General features: G+C 41.7%; 1 protein-coding gene across 5 annotated transcripts in view; it reads left to right on the top strand.

Moving 5' to 3' along the window:
* The first annotated feature begins 8,634 nt into the window (after window positions 1-8,634).
* The window catches only part of ptprz1a (protein tyrosine phosphatase receptor type Z1a), a 94,204-nt gene continuing 79,951 nt past the window's right edge, over window positions 8,635-22,887 (top strand). For 2 of the 5 annotated variants that reach the window (XM_038706011.1, XM_038706012.1), the window contains exon 1: window positions 8,644-8,984. In XM_038706011.1, coding sequence (XP_038561939.1) covers window positions 8,924-8,984 — 61 coding nt within the window. In that variant the 5' untranslated portion in view covers window positions 8,644-8,923. Of the gene's footprint in view, window positions 8,985-22,887 lie in introns of all 5 variants that reach the window. The other 3 variants (XM_038706009.1, XM_038706008.1, XM_038706010.1) reach the window with 3 other exon arrangements.

Genomic DNA, 22,887 nt, shown 5'->3' on the forward strand with positions numbered 1-22,887 from the left:
GACGATGTGTTGTGGAGTGCAGCAGGGGTCAGAGGGTCACGTGTGTTGGCAGCGTGTAACTCACCATGTGTTTCAAATACAAGCGGTGCTGCCTGAGTGAGCGTCTGAATGCAAAGCTCATTAGTGCTGCGGGAGACTGGACGAGGAGAGTCAGAGATCGTATAGTTGAAGTGAACGCAGAAGTGCCTCAACGCATTCCTGCCTCTTTATTAAGGCGATCTGTGACCGTGTCTGTCCCAAAATAGAAAGATTTTCCATTGTGTGCGTGTGTGTGGGGTCGGGGCTATTACAGAACATATCGGACCTCTTCTCTCCTAAAAAGGGACTTGTTGTCAGTGGAGAGACCACTTAGTGCTCTTATACTCTCGTCAGTGTGCAGATAAAAGCGAACCAGACCTGCTGTTTTCTGAAGCCTCCTCCACTGGAGAGGCTGGAGAGGAGTGTTTTGTTTCTCCGCTGGTATGCAGAGAGCAGCCTGGACGTACAAAGACGCCGGTAATAACAGTTAATCTTCGCAAAGGTTCAATGGCTGCCAACCATCCAACCAAACAACCAGCCAGCCGGCTGCGATTCAGAGCCGTCCCAACAATGGAAGCGAAACATCAAAGTCGGACGGAGCGGCCGGTTCCCATCACCTAAATCAACAAGACCTCTGCAGAAAGTAAACATGTAGATTAACATAAGCAATCATACTGATGTTACAGACTGCTTGTTTGGACTCCTAAATTTGCCACAAACAGACATTTCCGCCTTAATTAAACATACAATTACTGAGGAAAAGTTTTCTTCTGAAGCACATTTGTTGCTCAATATTCTTCCAGTCTGCACCAGCTGTGCTCAGGTGTTTTATGTTACTAATTAATTTTTTTGCTAAAACAGGTTTCCTTTGTGTGAGCTTCAGGGACCATAGTACTGATTTATTCCCTGGAGGTTTACCATAACCTCAAAGTATCCGTCTGGTGTTTTTCTGCATTTTTGTTATTGTCAACAAATCCCACGAAAAAGACCAAAACCAACCTGTCTCTCAATACTTTGACATTTTTTCACTGCCTGTGGCACCAGTCCATTATTTCCTACTGAAGTAAATTCTTATAAATATGTACATTAAGTTTCAAGACACTAAGCTGAGAAATACAGTTCAAATGAAATAAACATGAAATCAAATTTTAAAAGAAGTCAAACAAATTATAAAAGCAAAGAATACACAACATAAAACATTTAAACACAGAATTCCCACAATCCACTAAAATATGCTGAGACCCTGTTACTACTGTACCTGTGATGAAGGGAACAGTTCACTACACATGCCGCTTTAAATCTGTAGATCAGTTCTGGATCTTCCGAGCTGAGCTGCTGTTTATCCATTGTTGTGTGGCTTCTGTGTGAACTTGACCCGTGTGATCGATTGATCGGAACGACACTTTGTGATGTGACAGAAACACCATGTGGGTTCGATGAGGATCCCCAGAGGGCTCTGAACCTGCCTCCTGACTGTTACCAGCTCCAGAGCCCGACCTCTGACCTCTCTGTCAGGAGGGGAGGGGGTGGGTGTGGGGGTGTTTAATGACACCCAGTCTGTTCTGTGTGACATGACCTCATTACCTCAATACATGTATTGATAGAGGGGGGAGATTATCCTCAGTCTGAAAATACATTCAACTTCACTGCTGCTGTTAAAGGGTCGCTTCACCCAAATCACAAAATTATATATATATATATATTTCTTCATAGAGCAACAATTATGTTCCTCTATTGTACTGGGGGCAGTTTTCACAGAACCTAATATCTGAATTATATGAGAGTTATGTAAAAATAAAAATTGTGAAACTCATTCTGCTTTGTGTGAAGCAATCCTTTTAAAGCTTCTACATTTTGGTACATTTTAAAGGATCACACTGGTGGTTTTACATGTTTTCCCCACTAACTGCTGGAAAAAAATGCATTCTTATTTTTCTATTCTATTCTTTTCTTTCTCATTTTCCTTTTCTTTATCCTGATTTTATTTTCTGCTTTGCTTGTTTTTCTCTTCTTTTGTCTTGTTTTATGACGTTTTCTATGTGTGTTATGACTGCTGTTTATGACAAAATCACATCAAATCCAAATATAGTGTAAAATATATTAAGCTAAATAGAAAACATAAGTTATGTAAAATATATTTTAAAATAATCTATCATATAAAATATATATATATATATATGATAATTCTGAGGTTGTATTAAAAGTGTTCTCTCTGCCGTTATAAGGCTTAGGAGGTGTGCCATGATTGTAAAATTATTGTGGAAAGAATAAAAACTGAATAGTTTTTTCCCAGGGCTAATGGTTAGTCCTGGGAAATTCCTCCCCAGTAGACTTCTGTAGCCAGTTTAGCTTTTTGGGTATTTTGTTTTTATAATCTGCTCTAGCATTTCCAACAGATGTACACAGATATGGTAACTATAGTGGTCCAAAAGGTAGTGAAATTGCATTTTAATTTTAATTTGGAAAACACAAAATTGGATTTTTTCCAATTCCACATATAAAGCATGGCGCTCTTTGCGAGCACACACAAAAAAAATGCTTCTCTTTCGCTGCTACAACTCCATCCTAGATGTAACATTGAATAACAATTTAAGTAAACGCAATGTTGCAGCCAACACGTCTTCGAAGCTGAAGCCAGACACAATAACAGTGAGAAACAAGTAGTACTTGTAGACTTTGCCACTGGACTGGAAGCAGGGAGGAGCTGAAGAGCTGTAAAAATAAAGGTTAAAAACACATCAACAATAAAAACTGGATGATCTTATCTGATGTCCTGAAAAACACCCTGGGAACCTTTCCTTCGGGGATTTGTTGTTGTCCGTTCGTTTCAAAGGCCGGTTCACTTTCCCACGTAACATCATACAAGGGTGGAACCCGTCTGTGGATCTTAAAATGAGCTACAGCTTTTTCTGTAGCTGTAAAAGGAAACTGATCGTCGCCTCGACATTATTTCTTCCATTGGTGGTGAAACAAAGATGGAAGAGATGTGATTTGTCCTGTTGACCTGGAGGCCAACAAGCTCTGATACCTAAACAACAAAATAGGTAATTTGTTAGTGGACTCCAAAAACCCCTGAGCTTTTTATCCATCACTAGGTTGAAAATGCACCAGCAGTAGTTCTTTTAAAGCTGGTGTGCAGAACTGTTCTTGTACGTCAACCGGCAATGATTGGTCCACCATTGGTGTGAAAAAAAAGATCCATTGGAGAGAACGTTTACCATTGAGAATTGTTTGTTTATTTATGTTTATCATGATGTAAAGTTTGTGTTTATATGCTTTGGCAGCGTTTTATTGTATGCAGCCATGCCAGCAAAGCCACTTGAATTGAAATTGAAGGGAGGTGACGCAGCTCTGGAGCAACCGTAGCGACGGTGTAGCTACAGCAGCTAAGAGTATGGTAGAAATGGTAAAAATACACTGAACAAAAATATAAATGCAACCGCCGTTCATCAGGAGCTGAACTCAAAGATCTAAGACTTTCTCTGTTTACACAACTATTTCTCGCAAATATTGTTCACAAATCTGTCAAAATCTGTTTTAGTGAGCACTTCTCCTTTACCGAGATAGTCCATCCACCTCACAGGTGTGGCATATCAAGATGCTAGTCACACAGGTCCTAATGCACACCTGTGCAGCACCTGTGAGGGGAGACAAAAGTTCTGCACTGCAATTTGAAGTGAACTAATGAAGTTTTATTACTAGGGAACAAAGAACACGCCTCGAACATGACAGATTTCAGCTTAAAGATATTTAGGCACTTTTTACATTTTTCTTTGTTTTTCACCGTCTCTCCCTTTTGTTTGAATACAGGAACCACCGGGGGGATCTATACGAAACAGAGCCCAACAACAGACTGCTCCCACACTCAGTCTCAGCTCCCCTGGTTCTCTACCGTGTTCCTGCCACCGGCTGACAAAGTACTATCGTTCTCTTCCACCATCTGTCCACAACCCTGATTTATCCCCTCATCCATCCCTCCCTCACCCTTCCTCCCCTTATCGCTCACTGAACAGGAACACTGTGTTTACACAACTACAGTAAATACGGTAGGTCAAGGTTAAAGCAGGAAGTGGGTCTGTAAACTGTGGTGGATGTAATAATTTACAAAACGGACATCATGCTGTGTTGAAGAAGACTTGTAATCAGCGATTGAGACCGTAAACTCATTAGGAAAGTGTTTACTGAGATAATAAATCAAGTGAGAAGTAGACATTTGTGATAGACTCCAATGCAATCAGACTTCTTTTAGCAACCAGTGGAGTTGCCCCCTGCTGGCCGTTAGAAAGAATGCAGGTTTGAGGGCACTTCCGCATTGGCTTCACTTTTCAGACAGGGAGGTTGCCACTTGACACATGCAGGGTAACAATATACAATACGCATACAGTAACTGCCTAAAGGAACATTACTTGATAAATTAAAATGAATAATCAAATCTCCATTTTTTGCCTCACCTAAGGTAAAGCGAGTATATTGTTTTTTGTACTATCTAAAGATTTAGAGTGTGTGTGTGCGTGTGTACATATATATATTTAGAACAGCAGTTTTGCGTAAGGATCTACTCCCTTTATAAATCTTTCATCGCCACATTCACTTCCTGTGCCGATTGATCATTGGATGTTTCACTCTCCTCTCCCTGCAAAATCAATGATCTGTGCCTCTTTCTGACTCTTCACGGCAGTTTATCACCCAGAAATATTCTCTGCTCTGTTTTCTGCTGTTTGATTATGTGGGCTGGGCTCTGTTGAATGAGTCACATAATAAATACGTGAAAGAATAAATAAAACCTGTCTCACTATCTGGCCTGTTAGTTTCCCAATAGAGATCACTGCAGGTCACAGGCTCGTGTTAGAGGGAAAAATCATTCTCAGCCTAAGTGCAGTTTGTAGGAAAGTCATGAAAAACGGCCCAAAAGCTCCCCAAATATCCCTGAATGGATGCTCTGTGGGGGTACAACTAATTTTATTAGCCCCCTTGGAAACATTCAACCTAACAAGTGGAAAGCAGTTTCTGCATAAATTAAAGATAATCCAGAGTAAATTATGCAAATATATTCGCTCAGATAAAGGAGGGGGTGGTGTGGTCGTTTATTGTGAGGTTAAAAAATCTGAGCCAGTGGTTAAAACTGAACTGAAGGAAACGTTATTTAAAAGTTTGTGAGGGCTCGGCCTGTGAGGAAAGAACACCGGGATGTTGCATCATCTGTAAATCACAGAGAGAAAAGAACGAAGCTCTGATAATCTGCAAATCAAACTGAAGGAAAGAAAATCACCAGCAGCAGGTGAAGTTTTCCTGCTATAAAATGTTCATCTCGTCAGTTTTGGGGTTGATTTCTTTCCTTCCAGGCAGCCATCATTTTCCATACATTTCCATGACAATAAACACGAGATGATCCATCACAGTCAACATGTAGTCAAAGCTGATGATAAATGTTGTCATGTCGGGAATGCTGGGAATTTAGAACCCAGTCTTTCTGGGAATTCTCTCCAAAATCTGCTCTCATTTCTCAGAATCAGTGAACTTGTGTTTCTGTGGTGCATCTGTGTACTAAAGATTGTCCTGAAAGAAAGATGCCTTCTCCAAACTACATTAACACCACCATGCAACTGTTATTGTTACAGTTCGACTTTGAAAAGCCGTTCTCACAACTACTTTTTATGTTTAAATGGAAGCTTACTGTGTGGGAAAGGCATCAGTGGAAGAAATATTCAGACACTTAAGCAAAAGTACCAGTATGCTAATGTAAAAATACTTTATTAAAAGTTAAATTCCTGCATTCAAAATCCTAATTTATTCAAGTATCATCAGACAGTAAAATTTAGAGTCATAGTGTCAAAACTAAAAGTACTCGTTCTGCAGACTAATGACTGATATACTATCATGTATGATAGAGTATTTTTACTGCTGTAAATGTGGTCGAAGTAGAGCTACTGTAGTTTTAACTACTTCATAAGTTGTTTAGTGGTTCCCAAACTTGGATGTCAGGCCGCTCGAAAGGGTCACCAGATAAATCTGAGGGGTGGTGAGATGATTAATGGGAGGAAGAAAAACTTTTACCTCTTTGTGTCTTATTGAAATGAAACCATGTGTGAAGTTCAGAGGGGAAATGTGTCTCTTTCGTGGAGCTGCTAACTCATGGACACCTAAAACATAACAAGGGGCCCTAACTAGACACCCTAACTTTTTGTGAGAGGGCACAAGCCAAAAAGGCTGTAATGGTTTGATTGTGTTTATCACATGTGTTTTACGTAGAATCCTAATCTGAAAAGTACATTGAATCATCATGCAACCTTGTCTGCTACAAATTATGATTTTTATAATGCTGATTTGTTTTGCCACTTATATTTTGAGGGAAAGGTAATTGCTTCCAGGATTATGTTCAGTGGGAAAATTTTTCCCCACACTATACAAAGTGCGAATTTTACTTTAACAGAGGTCACAAGGAGGTGGTCAGGGTGGATGTTGGGTGTACAAAGTCCACCAGTCCTCTGCACATCTAATGGCAATGAAAGCACTTTGGTTAAGGTTAGCGAGTGATTGTGATATTATTAATACACATAAAGACGTCAAGCGTCATGCTTCAAAATAAAGTGCACTTTTTCAATAACTTATCAAGGACGCAATCTTTCTGGAACCTTTGTCTTAAGTACTGTGAGGGTAGAACCACAAAAAGCTTGTTTGTTAGTGCATTTTCAGATGCGTTGACAGTGAAGACACTGAGAGGGAACTGTAGCTTTTGCTTTCGCCGCGCCAAAGCTGTGTGTAAAATAAAACCGCATTGGAGCGGTTGAAAAGTGCATTGTTTTTTATGTTTTGATGGGGCTAAGATGGACCACATTTTGAAATGGCTGATTTTGACCCCAGCACTTTTTGTAAGCATTTCTTAAAAATGTTCTGAAAAATAGTTTGCAGCAAGAAATATTAACTAACAAATGAAAATGCTTTAAAAAAAAAAGCAATAAGAAAACATGCAGGGAAATCTAAATATAGTTTCCCTTCATGTAAAAAAAAAAAAAAAAAAAGCCCTTTCCACTTTAAATTAGGACAGAAAATGTTTCCAGAATGCAGGAAATTACAAATTTAATTTAATTTATTTAGTAGCACAAGACAAATAAAAAAATTACTTGATAGAGAGGGGAATGGTATTCCAAAGCAATGGTCCTCTGTATTTTATGGAATATTGTTGAGTTGTATGATAATAAGGGAGATGAATATTTTTTGCTTGTCAGTTTGGATATGCTCAAAATGCTCAAAATCTGCATATAATGTATTTCAGAATCAATAGTTTTTCAAAATAGTGCTACAAATCTTCTCATGATGTTCTCGTGCATTGTCACATCTTGTGACCCTGGTGTATCATCACGCACCTAATCTGAGCCCTTATGTCCCCACCACTTTTCAACACAGAGTGACGCCCTTGAGTTTTTCCCTGCTTAGAGTCTTTGTCTTTGTGCTAAACTAGGCTAAGCACCTCCTGGCAAACAAGAGGATTTCTCAAACTGCTCCTGCTCCTTTTTAGGACGCCTTGAAGTTCTGCAAGTTCAGAAACTCAGTAGCGCAGGTGATCCCAACCAACATTCACTTATATAGTCTTACCCTAAAGCTAACCTTACCCCAACCAGGTCTAAAATTTAAAGATTTATGTTCTGAGGACTTGTGTTGTGTCCCAAGGAAGGTGAGTCCCCACAATGTGAATGTGTAAACAGATATATGTCCCCACAAGTGCATAATACACACTCTCACACACACACACACACACACACACACACACACACACACACACACACACACACACACACACACAGACACTTGTTCCACATTCCCAGAGTGAATGGTGATTTCAGGGTCACTGCTGATGTTTTGGTCTCTGTTTCAGTGCGAGGTGGAAGTGTTTCTCAGAGGTCAGGGGGTCAGCAGCACCGTGAACTCCACCACACACACTTAAAAACAAAAAAGACACTCCTTTCAGCAGTTTCACTCAATTACTCTAGGCTGCGTTAATGACTCCCCGCTGTCTGCAGTCTCACTCTGAGGAAACTCTGGTGGAGGGGTCACAGCAGCTAATGTCCTCTGATTTTAAATAAAAACTCTGATGATGCTGCAAGGTGGACTGTCACACAACTGAAATATAATTTACAGGTTCAGATAAATTCATTTAATGATAGTGACTATTATGAAGAGGCTAATTGATGAGTGTGATTTCAGTTCAACTGGACTGGTGTCTGAAAGAGTTAACAGTGAGCTTTTTGGGAATAAATGATGTGGGTGGTGGGGTTCTGCTGGGGGTATTTGGACTCTAATCATCATCCCCATCTTTCCTTTTTTATCTTCCTCCCTTATCCGTATTCTCCATAATTTTCTCTACTTCTTCCGTTCCTCCATTCTATTTTCATCTGTAATTTATTTGTTATCCTTCTCTCCCTCTTTTTTTCTCCTTCTTTCCCCTTTAACTTTTTGATAATTTAAACAATGACGATATTCTTGTAATTCCTATAGAACTCTTTTATGTAGATTTTGATTTAAAAAACAAATAAATCAACATGTACTAAATTATTACATATGATGTCAGCTTATCACAGTACCAGTTGAGGTTGATGTGTGGAGGAGGTGAGGCCGGTGTGGCTGCGGGCTGTGGGTGGCGCACAACTTGAGTCTGACGGCTCCTCTTCAGTCAGACAGTCGGTTTGGAGGAGAGCGGACAGAGCGGAGCGGCGCACCGGGACCCGGGGGATTTGTAGTATACATCGGCCACACGGCAGCAAAACCACAACAGACCGAAGAGCAGGCAGGCAGGCAGGAGCGGAGCTGAGCAGCATGGAGCTGTGAGGGCTGCGGGCCGACCGGGACCTGCTCCCCTAAAATCACTGCTTGATTTGTTTATTTATCTGCGAGCTTTTTCCCCCCAAACATGGAGACTACAGGCTGCTGGCTGCTACTGGCTGCACACTTCATCCTCATCTGCCAACAAGGTAAGACATGCTATCTATCATGTTTGTCCTCGCATGACATAGAAACTCTTAAATCTTCTCATATGTTCAGATCTTATCAAGACCGTGTGGTTTTGGACTTGACGATGAGTGCACAGCAGCTTCAGGTGAGCTGGGAAGCGAGCTCTGTCCGAAACAAACCAAAGACGTCTCCATGTGGTCTGCGTACTTGTATTTGTGTTAGAATTAGAAATATTTTTCTCTTATTTCCAGTATTGAACCTGCAGTGCGTAACGCGTTGTGCGTCTTTGGAAGGAGAGGAGTCCAAAACGCAAATCGTTATTTCTTTTTTAAAAATACTCGTGTTTTCTGATTATGAGCGTCACTGCTCCTCTCAGGGGGTTGTGGGATCGCAGATTAAAACGTTTGAGAGGCGCAGGGCGTCACATATCAGCTCCAAACCGAAGCTGTCAAGCATGAAAAGAGAAGTTTGGATACGGTAGGCTGACTGGCTTATTAAGGTTGTCAGAGGCTCCATATCTGGCAGCAACAACAACAGTAATCTTATAATGCTTCTCAGAAACAGATATTATCACTGTCAACTACAAGCTAATATATGTGTTTTGTTTCTCATCCTGAAGCATTTTACAGAACTTTAAGAGTCCAACACAACTCTTCTCTGCAGGAACACTAAATAGGAAGTAAAGCTAATGTGACTGTAAACGCAAGTGTCTGATCAGGAAGAGGCCTGTGGTGATGCTGAAAGCGTTGGCATTGTCAATTTCAGTGTTTTTGGAGACTTGTCTGTTTTGAGGTAAAGGTAAATCAGCTTGTTTCAGGTTTAAGTGGCGTATGTTTGGACAGTGGTTCAAGCTGTCTGTTTGCAAAAATGAAGGGATGCAGGTTTAAAAAAAAAAAACATAGTGACAAAAGATCAGCACCCAGCCAGGAGTTTTAAGGTCTGACGTGTCAGAAGTGATCCTGACTTCTATCCTCTCAAGTCTGATTTAAATTATTTTTTACAACACAAATTGTTTGATCCAAGAATAATTTATTTAAAGTCTGAATATAAGGCAGCATTTAATGTCACTCACTCAGATGCTCAGTGAATATCAAAAATCATTTGGATTTAGGTTCAATAACCAGCTCAATGGATAAACGTATACTAGATTGGCAGGAAAAGCCACAAGGTGTCCTGAAATGAAAAGTTGCCGAAATCTTAAAGGTATTTTCAGAACAGTGACAGAACGTTTCTGAAACATGTTTCCCAAAAGCCAAATAAAGCACAAAATGGTCCTGTGGGGTTTCTACCAGTTCAAATTGAACTGAGATGGCTGATACTGCTGCAGATTTCCCTTTAGTCGAGTCTGCAAGTCTGTAAATACCTGTTAAGATACATTTTTAAAGGCCTCTGCAGCTTATTTGCCTTCAGTCTTCTCTTGTTACGCTAACACACTTCTCAGTTACCGGACCTAAGAGCAGATATGAAACCCTGATACAGGACAACAGGCCTTGAAAGCAGCTACAATTTAATGTTTTTAATAACAAAATCACATGACAATATTAAAATAATGTGACGGTGTGAAATAAGTGACTCATAGTGAGAATTATCAGCTGAATCTCTAGCTCCACTCTGCTTTACAAAGCTGTATAGTGAGTTTCAGCTCATTTTTTATCTGTCCAGCTGCAGCTGGTTACTGTTCTGGTTCACTCTCAGCGCTCTCATAGCGTCGTTTTCAGAGAAGAATCTGTAAGCAGCAAACAGCAGACAGTTTGAGACAAGCTGGTGAACATAGTGGAGCATTTAGCAGCTAAAGACCCACATATTTCCCAGCTGGTGGAGACCAAACACAGAGCTAAAAGAGAGTGAATGTTGGACCTCTGTTCATCCGGTGACACAAACACAACGGCAAATAAATGATCATGTTGCCCTGTAACTGCTGGACGTGTGAAGAAAAACAACAGTTTTTTACCAAGTTCGACACATCAACTTAAAATGGTGATGAAATTACAACGTTGTGTTCGCTACTTATGAACAAGCTGCTTCCAAGTGGCCAGAAAATGGCAGGTTTAACTGAGGAAGCGGTGAACTAATGAGCCAATGAGCTACTTGTAAACAAATTGGCTCCTAATTTACTTTATCAATTATTGGCGTCAGTGGATGTTGTCACCTGAATGTGTAACAGAGGGCTGACATGTTTGTGGAGTTGTCCATTACAATGACTAGAACAAATAAAATTATAAAAAGTTTAGACTAATGATGACTATGACTTTTGGGCGACAATAGTTCTTGGTGCTTTCGGAACATCTTACCTGAATGAGTCTCATTACGTGGTCCGTTTAAAAGTTTTTCTGGAGCTTTTAGTCATGCCACATGGTACTCATTAGCCAATGGAGTTTGTCCAGTTGTGATGGATTGTAGATATTGAAATTTTACATTTTTTCTAAGCACCTTACAGGCTACCTGTGCATGCTGCCTTAAAGGTTGATGTTCAGAGTTCATTCTAGAGGTTGGAAATAGCAGAGAAACAATCTCACCATAATTTAGTGGCTGGTCTGTCGGTGATTTGCAGATGGATTTGATTTAGTAACATCATTGTTTTGTTTTCTCTACACTGTATAACAATAACACAGGTACGCTGTGTCCCGTGTCAGCTCTTTGTTAAAGCTACATTATTCTGCAATGAGGGAAATATTCAATTCAATTCACCCAATTTCCGGTCACACGGCAAGTGTTTGTAATAATGGACCCACCGGTGTGTTCTGTAGGGTTGAAGAGGTTTAACAAGTCAGTGGAGATGAATCAGGATTTGTCACCATAAGCCTGAGGACTGGAAGGGTTTTCCAGCTCCTTATCCTCTGGTTTGTCCCCCCCAGCCGTACGGTACTGTGCCAGAGAGGACACTGATCTGCTTAGATTAGGGGGAGAAGCTGGTCGGAGCCAGTTTTAGCATGAAGAGATGTGAAACCTTTTGTGCCCGGGCCAGTGAGCCTGGGTCTGTGCTGGATGGTTCTGTACCTGCAGAAAGCCTCCGGGCTCCCTCACGCCTCCTCCCTTTTCATGTGGGCTGTTTTTTTTAAAAAATGAAGCTTTGATGAAATGTAGGGGCACAAAGGAGAAGCCTGCTCCTGCGGAAAAGACGCATGAGGAGAAAACTCAGCACCATCTGTCCTCCCCAAAAGATTTTTTGTGAATGGGCAGTGCCAGCCGTGCCCTGCGCTCCGCCCGGGCTCATGGACTCTCCGGCCCTCTTGTTGTCTAACAGGGAGTCTGCTGACAGATGGCCGTCACAGTCAGGCAGTCTGTCAGTCAAAGTCGTGCAAGGGGCGGCTGTGGATGTGATGCCCACCACCACAGACACCAAACATGCCACACCCAGAGCAGAGCTAAACGTGACTGATGGTGTTTGTCTTTTTATAAAAAGATAGATTTAAATTCTCTCAAGTCTGTGTCAAAAGTAGCTATTGGTCGCTGTAATTGTTTCTCCTTGTCACAAAGACATTTCTCCTTAATGAGATTCCACTGTATGTGATGATGGACAACATCCACAGTCCTTGTTCTGTGTAAAAATGACGTCTAAAGTCAAACCAAAGCCAATATAAGACTTAAGCAGTCTCAGTTAGACAAATTAAATGAGAATCTTACAAGGTTACTATGTTTTTACTGCGAATTTCACTGTTTTTGTTTCCCCATTCAGCTCCAGTGGTAACATAGAGAGTGAAAACTAACCATAACCATAACCAGTTCCCCTGCTGCCTTTTAAAAATGGGAGTTAACCAAACGTGGGTTGAATAATAATAAGTTCAAAGCCATCTTATAAGTTTTGAAAATATAAAACTCAAGCTTCGTCAGTGCACTACGACATCTCTGTTGGGTGTGGTTACAGGTGCAACAAAGCAGACCTCTGATGATACCCGACAGTGATGCTGGCTGTGGTCAGCAGTAAAGAAAATGTTTCACAATACCTGGAGCAAGACAAGCAAACATGTCACTGGAGTAAAGTCCTTGCATTAATCCAGAAACAAAATATTTTTTGCTTTGATATTTGTGGTAACACTGATCCTGTTAAACTTAAGTTTGAGAATTACATACTGTATAAAAAAAAAAAACTCATGAAAGACTGTAGTCACCTCACATGATCTCTTCTCTTTTAGTTTTTCCTCTCCTCTACATTCATGTCTTTATTTCCTCACTATCTCTCTCTCTCTCTCTCTCTCTGTGTCCCCTTTTCTTTCCTTTCTTTTTTCCCCTCCTTCTCAGTCCAAAGCAGCTTCGGCTGGGTAGACGTCCCCCTGCTGCCCCACTGGTAGTCTGGAGAGAAAAAAAAAGAAGCAGATTTCCAGTCGTGGCAGCGGGTATTTGATGACCAGATTAGTGGGAATTAGGCTCAACGGCATTCACTCAGGCATACACAGGGGCCACTGGTTTGAATCCTCCCGAGTCGCCCCTCTTTTTCTTTCCGCTGGCCCTCAGTATGAATGGAGGCCGGGGTTACGTGGGGAAACAACCAGCCAGGTCCTCGGCGGAGGTCAGCTGAGGAGGCCTGTCCGTCCTGCGCCACCTCCTCTGGCCTGGCCCGGTGAATTATGCTGTCAGAGGGGAGATTTGTTTTGTAACAGTAGGAAAGGGAGCAACTACAGAAAGAAGGGAGGTGTAAGGGGGTAGATTGAGGGGGCTGGGGAGGGAGTGCAGAGCAACAGAGAAAAGGAGAGGGTGAGTTTCAGTAAGGGGAGCATTTAAGCGTGACGCATGATGGCACTGCGATTTGTCCCAGTGGCGGCGGCGGTGAGAAGGAGAGGACGCTGTCACACTGTGAAGCTGGAGCAGAAGTGTGGGAGCGCAGTATGTTAGGATGGGAGGGTACACACACACTCACATTCTTCCTCCAACACCTCGAGGTTGGAGGCCTCACAGAGCGATGGAGTGCAGGTTAAGCAGCACTCCTGCCTTCATTAGTCTTCGTTAATGCCCCCAGCCTCGTTAAACCCCCCCCCCCACCACCTCCCGATCACTTTGTGTATCCCATCGCTGTTCTCAGGCCTCCATTCCCCTCACAAGCTGTGGAAAAAAACACCCCGCCTAACAAGTTGTTTGGTCTCAGATTCAGTTTGTGAGACTCAGTCCGGCTGCGTGTGAATATTAACAGCATGTGTTGTTAAAGGGAATAACTCAACAGCAAGGCTCAAGGTTTTCTAGTTCTAACCATTTTTAACTAATTAAAATGGATCCTTTAAGAGGACCTAGGACTGGGTATTGTTTGGAACTCAATTCCTGAGTTAGAGTACCAAACCATAGGCTATATTGATCTCCCAAGTCTCGTTTTTATTTCTATTTTTTCCTGCTCTGGATAAAAAAAACAAAACATTGCTTTATTCTAGAATTATTTTGCAGCATGTTAATGTCAGAAACAGGTGAAATAATGTTACATGGTAGATGTTTGTTTTAAGCTGCAACTCTACATTCACCCTTGACTTTATAAATATTTCGTAAAAGAAATCTGTTAAATCTTTAGACTACATATTTTTAAAGCCGTCAATATTCAATCAAATGGAAATATTCTGCACGTGTTGGGGATCAGTTTATAAATTCAGCCTGACATTTTTGGTATCTTTACAACTTTAGAATTTAAAATAAACTTCATGGATTTGAACGATGTTTGAGATTATAAAGATGGATGGACTTCAGTTTGAGGTCAGGGAATTAAGATTTTTTTGCAGTGCATTTCCTCTGGGGCCAGGTTGCTTTTCTTTTTCTTTTTCAGTCTTCTTTAACATTTTTTGTGTCCTCCTTTGTCCTTTTTCTTTGCTCAGCTCTTAATCTCTCATTTTCTCTCCTCCTTTGACAAATTCTCTGTGCTGCTGCACATCTTCCGTCACCCTGTTGTCCCACATTTCTCCCCTTTTAGAGCCTCATGCCGTCATCCTTCTACTGTCTGTCCCCCTCCTCCTCTTCCTCCCCCATTAACGTTTTTTTAATCCTCCTCCTCCTCATTTGTCTCCCCTCTCGTTTCTGGGTGGGTGAGGGATGAGGGGTGTAGAGGGTGTTTTTTTTATTTTTTATTGTTGTTGTTGTTAGCCAACCATCTTGTCTCTGCTGGTGTCCGCCTGGTGCTCTGCCACCATCGTCACCCACCCCCTTTACTCCTCCTCCTGGTCCTCCTTGGTGCCCACCACTGCTCTGGATGCTGTAATGGATGACGGGGCAGATCCGGGTGGCCCACAGCGCCTCTGAAAGCGGGGGCCACTCACGTCGGGGCCCATTGCAGCGAAGAACAAGTTGAGCCCCCGTAGAGTAGCTGGTGGAGAGCCATTTGATTTGTCCACCACTTTTCTCCCTGTTTTCTCCGCTCCTCAGCTGCCTAAGAGTGTGTGGTCTCTCTTCGATCCTGGATGTTTGATGGCCCTCTCATCTCAAACCACTGAATGAGAAATCCCAAAAAGTGATGTAGAAAAAAAGGCCAGCAATAAAAGGCCTGCGTGGAGGACGCGGGTCGGTCAAAGTCCTCTTCAGTAAAAAGGCTGATTCATTGCTTTTCTTTCCCATTCACTGGCTGGCTGAAGGGATCTAAGCAGGTGAATGTGGAGACGCTTTAGGCAGATGTTGGCATGCACAAAAGGATTCGATGGGCCTCAGCAAGGCTTTTCAAGTATTTACAGAACATTTACATTTACATTTCAGACATTAGTCTGATCCTCTTATCCAGATCAGCCTCCATTGAGTGCAGCAGGAGAATGAGCTTAAATTCCTCGATAACCAGCATTTACAAGCTAACAGAAGCAGGGGGTCGAGCTGTACAGAACCATGTCAGGACTCCAGAGTCTCCACAGAAGTAAGATGAAGAAAAACGAGCGGTAAAAAGACCCAGAGATAATGGATTTCTGCAACGATGTCAAAGACTGGACGACAAAAGTTTTTTTGGCCACTTGGGGTTGTAAAAACAAGCCTAAAACAAACTCTCACCTAGTATCACCTTGTAAAGTTGATATGGCGAACAGCAAACTGTTGCATATTTACAAATCCTGTAGAGACAAAGCAGCATGATCAGCTTTGGATAAAAGCGTCAGCTAAATTAATAAATGTAACTCATCCCCATATTCACTGTCCTTATAGCTCTGGTTTGGACTCCACCAACTCCTGAAGGAAATATCTGGCTTTTTGTTCACCAGCTAGCCTCTGTCTGTCTGCTGTTTGGTGGGCAGGTAGAGGTCTGTAGGCAGGGCTGGACTGGTAATCTGGCATACCACCGATCGACCCATAAAGCATGGACAGCGGCCCATTGGGTAATTTTCTATACTGACTTTGGGCTGGCCCAATCACATCTCTTACTAGTTGTCAGCTGCCACCTGAATTTTGTGCTTACCTTTATAAAAATAAAGACTTTTCCACCACAAATTGGTGCAGAAAATGTCTCCAGAATGCAGGAAATTAAGTGTTTATTGCTCAAAATCTTCTGGGGGAGGACCCCCCCCGACACCACTATTAACTATTTCAACTATCAATCTTTTTTTATAAATAGTAGGTCTATTAAAATATATGTCGTCATGGACATCAATCTTGTGTAATGTCACGTCTCGGTGTTTCATCCCAACCCTAATCTGACCCCCTAAATGAAACGATGGTGTACTTGTGAGGGGCGTCCGACCGATTTTTGGTGGGCCGCCTCGGCCAACAATGCCAGGGCCTATTTTTTGTCCCAGTCCAGCCCTGTCTGTAGGTTTTATCAAAGCTTGTCTGCTGTGTCCCCTATGTGGCGCTAGAGAACACCCACTAATTATACGTTATTGTGCACCACACAGTCATGTAAATCAAATAATTGGCAGATGTCCTCAGGCTGGGAGTCTTATACATCATGTGAAGTTTGGGGCGGATTGGACAATGTACACTGAAAGTAGAATAACTTCCTGTTTCATTGTGAAACGTGGAAAATGGACACCACATCACAGACACGATGTTCAACGAAAACTTTTAATTTCCAATGTCTTTCGATTGGATTGCAAAAAAGAATATTCTATTCCATTAATTCCTGTGAACGGTGGAAAATGCCCTAAAATTGCAATTTCAATTGAAAATGGCCGACTTCCTGTTAAATTTAGGGTGTGCCTCCAAGAGGTGTTTTTGTGAGTCTTAGGATGATACAAGTGGCACAAAATATTCACGTACATCTCGGTCAAACGTAGTGTGGGGGCTGCTTCATTAATATTTGGTAGGGGTAGGGTGGGGTGATCGAATGTGATTCATTTGGGAGGAAAAAGAGAGAGTAATTTCAATAGGGTCCTTTTCATGCTCAGGTCAAAATTATAAATGCACTGTTGAACAGCATTAATGATGTATGATGCATTTTAGTTCTGTGTTGTGGGATCCCACTGGAAGGTTGGTTTACAGCGAGTATTTAGTCCAAAATGTCGCTCGGTAGATGAGCTGTTGGTTGCCTGATATCATAAAATAAATCATCATGTTGAAGGGTGTAGTATGAGTCCTCAGAGGAAAGCCCCGGCTAAAAAATCCCTGCTGCAGCTGCCTACTATTAGATAGAACTTTATTAATCTCAAAGGGAATTCTTGTGGCAACGATTGCTCAAAATTACAGTAACATAAGAACAAGCAATAGAATAATAAATATAGTGTATAAGGAGTAAATGCTAAAACCCCTGCCTAATAGTTTAACATTAAAAGTTAGATAACTTTAATAAACTAAGATAAGCTAAAATAAAAAGTAGTATTTGCAATGATACTGAAAAGGTATAATAACCTGACTAATTGTAAAGATACCTGGAAAAAGAAACTCTGATGAAAGCAAGATAGCCTTAAATCTGAACACATTTTAATTTTGGAGCAGTTTCCGAGGGCTTCATGTTGACCTAAAGTCTTTTGCATGTTTCTGATGTAAATACTGTCTGAAGACTGCGCAGAGGTTAAACTGTCTGTTGGACCTGCTGTTTCAGACTTGCAAACTGAGCAGACGTTTCCCCCCCCAGAGGCACTCACTATACATTCTGTAGGTCTGCTCCTCAAAGTGAGGCGTCAGGTTGTGTTGACACACCTGAGCTGTTGTACAAAGATTTGGGAGGAAATCGCTGCACTTCACCCATGAGGCTTGTCTGCAGGGAGAGGCGTGTGTGTGAAAGCTGTGAAAGGTTAATCCTGTTCGCGACGTACCAGACAATTACAGCAATTATATATAACTGGAAGCAGATACAGTGAGGAAAATAAGTATTTGAACACCCTGCTATTTTGCAAGTTCTCCCACTTAGAAATCATGGAGGGGTCTGAAATTGTCATCGTAGGTGCATGTCCACTGTGAGAGACATAATCTAAAAAATAAATCCAGAAATCACAATGTATGATTTTTTTAACTATTTATTTGTATGATACAGCTGAAAATAATTATTTGAACACCTGTCTATCAGCTAGAATTCTGACTCTCAAAGACCTGTTAGTCTGCCTTCAAAATGTCCACCTCCACTCCATTTATTATCCTAAATTAGATGCACCTGTTTGAGGTCGTTAGCTGCATAAAGACACCTGTCCACCCCATACAATCAGTAAGAATCCAACTACTAACATGGCCAAGACCAAAGAGCTGTCCAAAGACACTAGAGACAAAATTGTCCACCTCCACAAGGCTGGAAAGGGCTACGGGGAAATTGCCAAGCAGCTTGGTGAAAAAAGGTCCACTGTTGGAGCAATCATTAGAAAATGGAAGAAGCTAAACATGACTGTCAATCTCCCTCGGACTGGGGCTCCATGCAAGATCTCACCTTGTGGGGTCTCAATGATCCTAAGAAAGGTGAGAAATCAGCCCAGAACTACACGGGAGGAGCTGGTCAATGACCTGAAAAGAGCTGGGACCACCGTTTCCAAGGTTACTGTTGGTAATACACTAAGACGTCATGGTTTGAAATCACGCATGGCACGGAAGGTTCCCCTGCTTAAACCAGCACATGTCAAGGCCCGTCTTCAGTTTGCCAATGACCATTTGGATGATCCAGAGGAGTCATGGGAGAAAGTCATGTGGTCAGATGAGACCAAAATAGAACTTTTTGGTCATAATTCCACTAACCGTGTTTGGAGGAAAGAAGAATGATGAGTACCATCCCAAGAACACCATCCCTACTGTGAAGCATGGGGGTGGTAGCATCATGCTTTGGGGGTGTTTTTCTGCACATGGGACAGGGCGACTGCACTGTATCAAGGAGAGGATGACCGGGGCCATGTATTGCAAGACTTTGGGGAACGACCTCCTTCCCTCAGTTAGAGCATTGAAGATGGGTCGAGGCCGGGTCTTCCAACATGACAATGACCTGAAGCACACAGCCAGGATAACCAAGGAGCGGCTCTCTAAGAAGCATATCAAGGTTCTGGCGTGGCCTAGCCAGTCTCCAGACCTAAACCCAATAGAGAATCTTTGGAGGGAGCTCAAACTGTGTTTCTCAGCGACAGCCCAGAAACCTGACTGATCTAGAGAAGATCTGTGTGGAGGAGTGGGCCAAAATCCCTCCTGCAGTGCAAACCTGGTGAAAAACTACAGGAAACGTTTGACCTCTGTAATCGCAAACAAAGGCTACTGTACCAAATATTAACATTGATTTTCTCAGGTGTTCAAATACTTATTTGCAGCTGTATCATACAAATAAATAGTTAAAAAATCATACATTGTGATTTCTGGATTTTTCTTTTTTAGATTATATCTCTCACAGTGGACATGCACCTACGATGACAATTTCAGACCCCTCCATGATTTCTAAGTGGGAGAACTTGCAAAATAGCAGGGTGTTCAAATACTTATTTTCCTCACTGTATAAAGTTTTCACATTGTCAGTGAATGCAGCTGAAATTGATTTGGGATGAAACCAAAGCTGATAAATGCCAGATGGGCTGTTTGACCCACAGATGTATAGATAAATGTTATTGTTATCCTCCTGTTCAGATAATTGGGCAACAACAAAAAAAAATCCAGTCCAAAAATGTAATGGTGCGGTAGTCGTTCCCCACAAGCTTGCACTGTTTATTTCACCCCCAAAATACAAAGGTCTCAGATCAAACAACATCTCCTAGTTGTTCTTACAGTCTTTCTGCAAGTAGGGGGTTAACATTACAAAGTTTATGCTGAGTGTGGGGTCATTGAACTCTAAAGGGTTCATCCTCTGAGGAGCAGGAATGAGATTGGGAAATGTCATAAATATCAGCTTTCTAGATTTTGATTTTGTCCTGATGGCAGAATTAAAGGGGAATGCCACTGATTTTACACATCAAAGTCTGTATAACTCCTGCATAAGTGATAAAAGTGTCTCCAGAGGGAGCTTTGTGAGGTCACTCGGTGTCGTTTAGGGCAGAAGACTTCAAGTCTCGGGGTGAGGAGTTAGAAAGAAGTGAGCTTACCAGACCTCTGTAGCCTGCTCCTCATCTCTGCTGCAGGCTAGAGGCATCCAGACTACTACTAGTAACATAACTGTCAGAGGTTAAGTTGCATTGACGGTAATGTAGGTGCCAGGCTTTTACCAGGAAGGAGAATGTCTGGAATAAATAAAGATAACATCTATGATTCTGCTGCATCAGTTGTAATTGTTTTTGGTTCATTGTGAGTCAGACAGTGTTATATTAGTGCTAAATCTGCTGGTTGCTATTTTAAAGGAAAGGTTAGGAAGTCATTTTAATTAGCAGGGCCTGCTCTAGGGACCACGAATATCATGGCAGAAAATTTGATGGCAACATGTCTTCAAATGTCTTGTCTTGTTTTGTGCAACACTTAAAGATATTCAGTTTACAGAAGACTGGAGAAGCTGGAGAATGATTAGTTTTTTTGCTTGAAGAAATGACTGAAAGGATTAATCAATTAATTGTCTGTCTGTCGACTAATCAATCAGCTAATGGTTTCAGCACTAAATGAAATCCAAAAAATTGGTGCTTAGTGTGTTTTGTTTGTCTTCCCATGGTGGTTCCTGGATTAATAGACTATTCGACTATTTCCTCTCAAGCAGACGCAGAATATTCATGCATGTTGTCAGCTGGTGTGTTAGGCCTAAGATTTTAAAAATGATTTCTCTTCAACTGTACACCCACGGGAATTCCCTCTGTACATGCAGCAGACGGGTGTTTCCATGTCTCCTCTTTTTTACTGGCTGGTTGACTGGGACAGTAGCCCAGGGTGGGTTTTGGGGATGTTGGAGGTGGGATGGGAGACAGCTGGTGGTGGAGGTGAACAGCAGGAGGTCGGCACTAACCAGCTTCCATCACACTGCTGCATCTGGACCGCCAGGAGCTGATTTAGAGGAGATATTTTTAGGGACAAAGTACAGTACACAATATGTTTTTCTAATAATTTAATTTTTATTAGTTAATGAGGAAAGTGTCATTGAACAAAGAGAAAATTCATACATTATGAATAAATTCAAACAAAAATCTAATTTGAACAAATTATCATAACCATGTTAGAGATTTTACTTTAGACGTCTTAATCTGTATTTTATGTTCGATGACTCTGCCAACAAACTATTAAACCAATAATCTCATAAAGACAGACAACTAGAAATGGATTAAGAGAGAGCAGAAGCAGAAGTGTGTCAAGGTTACAGAAGGACAAAGTGTAAAATCCATAATTTCCTCTGTGTCCCGCCACCCGCTGCTAATTTCAATTAGGTCATCCCTCAAAATAGTCATGCATCCCTAAGGCACCGTCACAAAATGTCTGCCTGTTAATGAGCTGATGATTTTGCTGAGAATGCTCGCCTGGTTTCATTGAAGCAGGATGGTGGATTCATGCAGGTGAAAAAGCAATTAGTGTTTGGCTGCAGACCTGCGGCTTCTGCAGAGCGACACCTGCTGCGACCTGCAGATGATGTAGCACTGACATCATCTGGAGCGCTGAGGTGGAGGTGGGACGTCCCGCTAAAGGACAGAGGACGGGTGAAGGGTTGCCTGGACAGAGGGCTCACTATTTGCATGAAACTTTGCATTAAAATTTCTATTATATAAAATTTTATATTTTGATATATTAGATTTTAGATATAGGGTATAGTTAAACTTTTTTTCCTCATCACTGCTTCTTCAAAATCCTGCTGCTAGGATTTTATCTTCAACAAACTAGCATAACTATAATTCACATATTCTCAGTGCTTGAAGTGGGCCGGAACGCACAAGTACGCAGTACTGGCACCTCGACATTTTACTCTTTTGGAGTACCAGGACATTTTCTTGCGTACCGGGACTTCTCCCAAGCTGCAGGTACTCTCCTCAACCCCCTCTCCATATCAGGTTCTTTGGGCGCTACGTGACGCTCACCTGTTCCCGTTCTCGCCTGCCTGCTAAACTCTGTCGGCGGAGAGAGACGAGGGAGAAGAGAAGCTCAGTGCCTTTCAAGCAGCCGTGTGCTTGTTGTAAACCGACCAATCGCAGCCTGGATGGGGCGGGACATTTAAAAATATTGACAGATAGGTGTCATTTACAGTGGGGACGCTGGGGCAGGTCAGAATCGGAATGTCTCCATCACTTTTTTGAAAGCTTTTGCTAAAAATGTTCTGAAGAACAGCAACAAGAAATGTTGAATAACAAATGAAACAATGCACGATAAGAAAACATGCAATGCGACTGAAATATAGAAGAAACAAACGTACATTGTTCAAAAGCTGAGTACAGCATTATATTCCATTCCATTCCCATTAATTTTGTTTATCTTTTATATAAATAAAGACATTTCCTCCATAAATTGGTGCAGAAAATGTGTTCAGAATGCAGGAAATTAAGTGGCTAACGCATGTTAATCGTTGCATCTTGTGGTTGAGGATAGTGGGGTGGGGGTGGGGGTGGCGGGGGGATTACTGGCACCTATTTTTTTCCACCTCAAGCACTGCATATTCTTGTGTCCTTGCTTCTGATTGATTTACCAAAACAATCTGAAAAACATGCAGTGTTAAACAACATTGCCATATTTATCAGGCTTTGCGTGGAT

Source organism: Micropterus salmoides, unplaced genomic scaffold, assembly GCF_014851395.1.
Source record: "Micropterus salmoides isolate LMB-PRFRI ecotype aquatic unplaced genomic scaffold, ASM1485139v1 Ms_hic_scaffold_8, whole genome shotgun sequence".
Lineage (NCBI taxonomy): Eukaryota > Metazoa > Chordata > Actinopteri > Centrarchiformes > Centrarchidae > Micropterus > Micropterus salmoides.